Source organism: Sphaerodactylus townsendi, linkage group LG06 (assembly GCF_021028975.2).
Source record: "Sphaerodactylus townsendi isolate TG3544 linkage group LG06, MPM_Stown_v2.3, whole genome shotgun sequence".
NCBI classification, from domain to species: domain Eukaryota; kingdom Metazoa; phylum Chordata; class Lepidosauria; order Squamata; family Sphaerodactylidae; genus Sphaerodactylus; species Sphaerodactylus townsendi.
The window spans coordinates 47,594,066-47,602,543 of record NC_059430.1 but is presented as its reverse complement, the minus strand read 5'-3'; the positions used below and the strand labels follow the sequence as shown (position 1 = coordinate 47,602,543).

At 36.0% G+C, this 8,478-nt stretch overlaps 1 protein-coding gene across 5 annotated transcripts in view; it reads right to left on the bottom strand.

The window, feature by feature from the left end:
- Positions 1-2,429: 2,429 nt before the first annotated feature.
- NR2C1 (nuclear receptor subfamily 2 group C member 1) overlaps positions 2,430-8,478 on the bottom strand; it is a 32,863-nt gene continuing 26,814 nt past the window's right edge. For all 5 annotated transcript variants that reach the window (XM_048502369.1, XM_048502370.1, XM_048502372.1 and 2 more), the window contains 3 exons: positions 8,005-8,142; positions 6,396-6,501; positions 2,430-4,453 (listed from right to left, as the gene is read on the bottom strand). In XM_048502369.1, the coding sequence (XP_048358326.1) occupies positions 4,279-4,453; positions 6,396-6,501; positions 8,005-8,142 (419 nt within the window). In that variant the 3' untranslated portion in view covers positions 2,430-4,278. The remainder of the gene's footprint in view (positions 4,454-6,395; positions 6,502-8,004; positions 8,143-8,478) is intronic.

Sequence of the window (8,478 nt, the reverse complement as noted above, 5' to 3'; positions counted from 1 at the left end):
TCTTTGGAGGATCAGGTCACACAGGCTGCCAAACTGACATTTACCATCTTTACCAGGTAAAACAGCTTCCCCTACCTAGCTGCAGTAATCCATGAAACAGTCACCTCCAGACTGGATTACTGTAATTCACTCTACACTGGGCTTCCTTGAAGTTGCTTCAGAAATTACAGATGGTCCAAAATGCCATGGTGAGCATCTTTACTAGAACCCCAGTATATCTCCAAAGCTTTGTCAGTTCCAGATCAACATGACTTTATGTCAGGAGAAGATCCATGCAGGGGCATCTTTATTTGAACTACTGGGAAGTCTTAAGTCTTCATGATGCCAGTTGTGTTAGTTAATACAATACAACAACCTTTATTAGGCATATTAAAATAGGCTCCAGAGCATTACAGACATTTCTGAAGTACAAATCAAAAGTACATTCAAAACACAGACAGATAAACTGTATCGGTGTTAGTTAATATAGATTTGACTATTATTTTAATTATAGCAGGGAGTGGATTTTATTGATTATATTTAAATTGTGTGATGTTGTGTTGTTCATCACCATGAGCCCAGTTTGCCATGGTAGGGTGGGATATAAATCCAAAATAATGAGTACAGGTGCAAAAAAACTCTTACCTGCCTTCTTCTCTTCTTTCCTTGGGTCTGTGCCACTGCTGTAGTAGAGGCAGTCTGGGGACATTGCCAGGTGAGGAGCTGATGTCAGCTTCCTCCCAACCATTACCCCCGTTGCACCAGCGGCCAGGGCTTCAGTCTTACACCACCAAAAAGATGGCATAAGTCCATTAAGCCCAATGGGGGCTTCCCAGCAGCGGGGAGGCTTTTCTGCATTTTTAGACTCCCCATACTGCCAGGAAGGCTCCTTAGGGGCAGCGGGCTGGTGTGGCTAAGGCTGGGTGCCTGACCATTGGATGGGGCTGTTGGTCAAAGACTGCTGGCTTTTATATTTTATGTGGATGGCTACTTATTCCCAGAATGCAGAGATTGTAGCCCAGTAATCAAACAGTGGTCTTCAATAGTTTTAAATATTGTTCCAGGTGATGTTAGTCATATTGGGATTTGTTTTTGAATGTAATATTCGGTGGTTAGGAACAAATAGTTATTTTTGGTTTGACTGGAAATGGTAATATTGTTATTGAATGCAATTGTTATCAATTGGTAGAGTTGGTTTTTCTTTTGTACTAAAAATAAAAATTCAACAAAAAGGCTCTGAGGATCCTAGCCCTGCTCCTGGAAAGGATAAATATTGGGGGGAGGTTTGAGTGTCCAATGTCTCATTCTCCCTGGAAGGTTTATAAACAGCTGGGAGAAGTAGTTTGGAATAATTAGATAAGGGGAGGAGAAGTTGGAGGTTTTACTTAGAAATTCATCCACATGAAGCTGTTTTCCCATTTTAGCGAGGAGCAAGAATTTGAATTCTTTCTATGACATTTTTTTCTTCCCCATATTTAAACTCAATAACTAATCTCTATAATCTGCTTCTCTGGAAGGAGATTCCTGCTGTACAATTCACCAATGTAGCTAGGTAGTCCAGCTGGTATTTGAAATATAAATACACACAAAGTCCAATTAATTGGAATATCCAGGAATCCAATGCAGAGAATGTAGCTCAATCAGTTAAAATGTAATTAAAAAACAAAAAAACTGCAAAGCAGCTAGAAGATGAAGCTACTCATCTATCATCATTTTCAGAGTTGCCAAAAATTAGGCCCACTGAAATCTGTTTTGCTCCAGATGCAGATGGGCTTTAGGACAGTGGCTTAGGTTGTTTTTTGTTCCTCCCCGGTCTCAAATATTCAACACAATTTGCCCCCACGAATTTGCCTTCCGCATCATGTTAATTTGGTTGATCTTCCTAAAAGGTACTCAATTGTTTTTGGTTTTGAATTTTGTTATGGAGGTGTGGATACACATATTTTTAAAAATTCTTGAAACACCAAATGCACAGATTCAAATATTTGGAAGATAAATAATTTCAACAACTTCTGAGAATCTACCACAAACTACACATTTTCTCACAGACTTTGCTGAGCCTGTAGTTACCTTCAAAAATCTCATTATATTTCATTTTTAAAATCATGAGCTATTTTTGGATTTGTTACAGTTTCATGTATAATATTATATCGGTACAATATACAATGGAATATATTCTGCTACATTAAATGTAGCAATTTATCTGGAACTTTTCAGAGAAGGAACAAGTTTATTTTTAAAATCTGAATAAATATATAATTGGATCCAGGCATAAAACAATAAAATCAAATGGTTAATGATATGGCATACTTAGAAAACTGTGAATGTATCTGATTCAAAATATCATAATTCAATCTATATAACAAATCTGAATTACAAACAGTTCCAAGTCTTTGTATGTCAAGATCACATGAAAGGGTTTTTTTTGCAAAAAAGGATTAATAACTGTATTCTATAATAAAAAGTTACAATTTATTTTAAAAATACAGCCAAAATAGAATTTACACTTCTTTTGATTTCAAGACATTTACAGTAATTTTTATACAATGGCAAGACAGTTACTGGAAAATTCTGATGCTTATGCTACAAAGCACAAATCAAATTTGTACAAAGAGTGGAATGGAATAAAGCAATTGATTTCCAGGGACACTACAGAGAAAATATGCATAACAAATATATGCATAACAAATATATTGCATCTATTAGAGAAATGTACAATGCAGTAGACATTTTAGAAAGATTTAAAACAGCTCAAAGTGTAACTACAAGAAACACCTGGTAATATATAATCAAGAAAATGTAATGCAACTCTATGTGTTCATGTAGTTGCACAAACATACATATATATCTTTTGGGGTGAAATGCAACTCTTCACTTTATATTATTAGAGGATAAAATAAAATATGTAAGACTACTACGTTCCATGCAATCTGTTTAGAAAAACCTGATGCAAATAATCCTGTGTCTCCAATTAAGAAAAGCCCTTTTCACAGCCTGGTATCAAGAAGTCTCAATTAGAGGCAGTTGTGTTAGTATCATCAAGATTTAAATTAAAGGTAGTTATAAAAACTACATGTGTAACGCTTGATAACAATGTGATGTGGGTGATTGGCTAACTTCATTATATGGTAATTAACAAACAACTTTCAATAAGCAAAAGGGCCTTCGGGAAAAAATTCAAAGACTGAAGGCGTTCAGCAGCAAATATATCATGAAATGTAAATTTTGTAATGAGGATTCTGTGATCATTACAGTTCAGGAAAGTAGAATACACATAAATTCCATTGGTTGGTTTATGGGTTTAATATTTTAAATAGCACACCTGAAAAATTCTAACCATTATCCCCTTCATAACAGAGTTCCATTGGTTGAGAATTTATCTAAACATTATAGAGGGGTAAAGACTGATAGATCAAATAATGGTAGTATAATGGTGTGTGAGAACCTCCAACATTAGTCAATTTGATTCTTAGCTGGGTGTACAGGTATCTGGTTAAAATGAAGAGAGTTAGCACTATTAAACTGTATAAAGTACATAGCAAAACTAAGTTTTGCTAAAAACTTGATGCCACTGAAGGATCTATAATACTTTCTGAATCACAACATCAGCAGATAACTGAGCATGGTAGCTTCTGTTTCCTAGATTAACCCAAATAATAAACAAATTACTTTGGGGTGCTAAAAGTGTCAACCTAATTTCACAGCCATCTCGTGATTTCTCTTCAGTTCTTTAAAACATGCCTAGTTTGTTGAACAAAAAAATTAAGTTCTGTTCAAAGTAACTGAAAGATATCCAAAAATCCTTATGCAGTCACATCAGAAAAGAAGTTGGCTTGCTCAGAATTCCAGACTTACATAAAAAGTGACAAAAGTTAATTTGTAGAAACGATACTAAAAACACAACATGGGGAAGAAAGTTAATTTATTTATTTTCTTAAACATCACGCTGAAATGTCTTGGTGAAGTTGTTCCCCCACCAAAACTAAGTTTTGTACATTTGTCTAGAGTTCTTACTGTGTTCCAGATACAACTAAGCTACAAAAATAGGATGAACTACTCTTGATTTTTATGCGATTCTAAGTAATATACTTAGTTCTTGAAAACCAGATAAAAAGCAAGTCATCCTGTATCACTCAATCTAGTCTGCTATGTTTCCCAAATATTCAGGAAGAGACAAAGTTGCACCTTCTTCTATTTTTCTTCTTATAACTGCACAAGAAAGCTTCTTGTTATCTCTTGGAGATAAATGTACATCTACATCTCCATGATTGCCATGGTACGGAATCCGTGGTTCAACATTTATACAGCATGACCAATTATTTGGGAGTTGTAATCTGCAGTCTCCATTCGTAGAATATATGGTATGATACTGTCTATTTGAACGTTTCCAATTAGTCCTGCGAAAAACAATTCTTCTGTGATAGCAGCACTCATCAATCTCAGGGCAGGCAATCTGAGAAGTAACCGAGACAGTCTGGAAGACAGATTTGACAAAAGAGTGGCACAATTTTACATGCAATATAAATCTCTGATTATTTATTGATGTTTAATTAGTAAAAAAATTCTCAGCTATAAACAACTAAGCATTAAACTATTATTCATACCTTTGACTCTGTAAAGTTAATCTTTATATCTTTAGATTTATGAGGATACATTTGGTTAGCCAATCTGGTAAATTTTTTCAAATATTGTACATGAAATGCTATTAATCTGCTGCAGAGTTAAGCCAAGATTTATTCACATGGACAGGCTTTGGCAGTTAAGAATCCCTACTGCAGGCAGGAAGGTCAAGAGGCAAGCAAATCTGCCCAATTCTGTAGAACTATCCACTTTGTTTCTAATACATTTGGCTAACATATATTTGCACCAGCATTTGTATCTTAAATGGGTCGGATGTGATACAAATTTCATAAAAATACAAGAATTATTTGCTGCATCAGGCCAAAGTGCCTTCTACAGGTTCAATACTCTGTCTCATTCTCAATAGAAATAATACAGCATATAATTAAATTTAAATTTCCTCTCGCTGCAAAAACAGTGCTGTTGGGTATACTGCCAAAAAAGCTTCCCGAGAAATTGAATGAACTGTGCTGGGACTCAATAACTGCTGAAAGAGTCATAATTGAAACAAACTGGAAATCTGATAAAGGTCTCACAATAGAATGCTGGGAAGACAAAATCAGAGAATATGCTATCATGGACAAACTAACTAATCTTGTAAATCGACGTCCAAAAGATGAATTTGAGGAGAAATGGAGTCCTTATTTTTCATACCAATCTGATTTGACCATGTAAAAATAAAATAACTTGAAGACTAAAACTAAATAATGTTTTAAGACACAATAAATGGACTAGTAAAAATGCTCCGAAGTAAGTAAATAAAGATTCTAAAACCTTATAAAGTCTCCCTCTAATAAATAGAAAATGTTATATTAGGATCCATTATGTAATATGTACTTAATACAATGAGGGGTACATTTTCTTTAATGTAATCTTGTTTGTTTTCTATTGCTTCTGCTTTTTTTCTTGTTTGTTTAATTATATGTTGAAAAACAATTTAAAAATTTTTTTAAACCACTCTGTCTCCAATAGCAGGCAGCCAAACATACTGCGAAGTTTACAAACACTGCATAATTGAGATAGGATTGCGTACATGGGAGATACTCCTTTTTACTACAGTAAAGCAATGGCCCTTTTGTACTATAGCAAAAGGTTAAAGAATTCTCACACAAGCAGCAGAGTTTAGGGCTTGGTGCCTTTCAATGTTGACTGGCACAGAGAAAACTCAACCACAAAAGGATGTTGGCATTATGAATGCCCCCCAGGGATTCAAAGCAACAAAATAATATCTGATCTAAGCTGTACCGTTTGATTTAAAACAACATGTTCCCCTCTCACTAAGAGAACTGGGATATTCTATCATAGCAACAGGGAGATTTGGTGTTCACACAAACCTAGTATGGCCTGGATCAACCCTATCTTTCTGTGTAGTAAGAGAACTTTTTACTGGCTTGACCGTCATGTCATGAAACATTTGAACAGGCCCCATGCCCATGAATATGTGCAAAAGAACCCTTTGCCCTGTCATATCAATAAATGCAAGCACTCAGTCCTTGAAATTCTTGATTCACAGCAATGGCTTATACAGAATCAGACCATTTATTTCATCTGTGTACAGACCTATTGACATACAGTAACAGTGATTCTTCATTATAAGTAGAAAGTAGTTAGAATTATTGTTCATGTGGCACCAAGTATACAGAAGTGATATTATCCTTCTCCAGAGATATTACACAAAACACTAAAGAAATTCTTCTCCATACTTTAAAAAAATGCTTGTCAAATTTTGAGAAGTTAAACAACTCTGAAAAAGCCCACATTTTAAAAATCAAGACATTTATATAGAGGTTACATACCTGTAGGTATCATCTGGATATACTATTGTTACATAATCTTGAAACTCCTTATATGCTTTTTCTTGAAATTTTTCAATCTGCACCACATTTTCTAAGCCTGGATGATCTAAAACAAGTATATTGTTAGATATGCTCTGAATACAGGACATTACAAAGTTGGCAACAAACGAAAACACTTTAAGATTCAGTGTCTAACCACACCAAATGAAAACAGATTTTGTAATTTCCATTGTGCACTCTAGAACAAGAACTAGAAAATTCAGTCAACATTACTGGAACAAGTTATTTTAAAACATTCAAAACCTTGTAGGCGTGTGTAAGTATGAGCACACAGAATGTGTAAAATAGAGCTTCCACTAAAATATAATAACTGGATGGTGCCATACCCCTCTTCAGGTAAGTCTGGCCAGGAAGAAGTAGCTTCCCTTGCTTTCTGGCCAGTCCCCTCCTCCTTCTCTACCTTTTGAAGCCCCTTCTCTTTCTCTTTGCCCCTCTGTCCCTGCCTTCTTTCCCTTCTTTCTACCTTGTCTGCTCAACTTCCTGCTCTATCTTCCCAAATCTCCCCATCCCTCTCAGTTGTCCTCTTCTCTCCTCCACCTCCTGATGCTCTCTATGCTGGTGCTGGCCCCCATCCTTGCCTCTTTCTGCCCACTCATTTCTACTTCCAGGGGGACTGTACATGTGTCAAGGCTGCCTTCTAGCCCTTGGGGGTCATCACTACTGGCAGATGACTAGCAAGGCTGCCACCTCCCAAAGGTCAAAACAATTTCAGTTCTTCAAAATCTCAACACTAATTTAGATATCAGAAAATCTGATAATATGGGTCTTTCTCCTTTAAAGCCTTGTGATTTCTGAACATTAGGAAAATGAACAATTCATTCTGGTTAGCGTGGTGGTCAAGTTTGAGGATGATACCAAATTATGTAGGGTGGTAAGAACTGCAATGAATTGCGAAGAGCTCCACGTGGACATTTATAAATTAGGTGAGTAGACTAAGAAATGGCAAATGCAGTTCAATGTAGCAAAATGTAAAGTGATGCACATAGGGACAAAAAATCCAAACTTCACATACACGCTACAGGGGTCAGTGCTATCAGTCACAGACCAGGAAAGGGATTGGGGCGTCTTAATTGATAGTTCCTTGGAAATGTCAATTCAATGCATGGCAGCTGTGAAAAAGGCAAACTCTATGCTGGGGATAATTAGGAAAGGAATTAATAATAAAACTGCAAAAATTGCCATGCCCTTACATAAAGCAGTGGTGCGACCGCACTTGGAATACTGTGTTCAGTTCTGGTCGCCACATCTCAAAAAGGATATCGAAACAATGAGGATGACTGAGGGACTGGAGCACCTTCCTTATGAGGAGAGGCTACAGCGTTTGGGACTCTTTTGTTTGGAGAGGAGACATCCGAGGGGGGATATGATTGAAGTCTATACAATTATGTATGGAGTAGAAAATGTTAACAGAGAGACATTTTTCTCTCTCACAGTACTAGAACCAGGGGCCATACACTGAAAATGCTGGGGGGAAGAATCAGGACTAATAAAAGGAAACATTTCTTATGTTCTTAAGGTCAAAGGCTGTAGCTCTCAAGTGTTTACATACCTGGGCTGAAGAGGACAATTGCTTTCAAGTAAGCGTATTCATAACCATCCAGACAAAGTTTTACCATACTGTTACAGAACTCCTGCAGTTTGAAGATATGTTCCATCACAAGCTTTCCTCTTTCTGCTGACAGTTTATCTGGATAATATAAAACAATCCAGTGAGGATTCTCTTAGCGGTTGCCTGACTGATTTCCTATCTTCAATAAAGATTAATTTCAAGTTTGATTTAAGCTATGGTTGAATTGTTTAAGCATTAAAAAAACCCAAGTTAACTGCACTAGTAGTATGGTCACTACACAGGCTGTTGAAAATTCTTATAGTAGGGCATTAAAGCGACAAATATAAAAAGGAAAGGCAAATAAGTTGTACATTCATATTATTCAATATGTTTAACTAATTGCATAACAGCTAAATGGAAAATACCTCTAACATATTTTCTGAGTCCAAGCTGCTACCCATCATTCTCAAAATT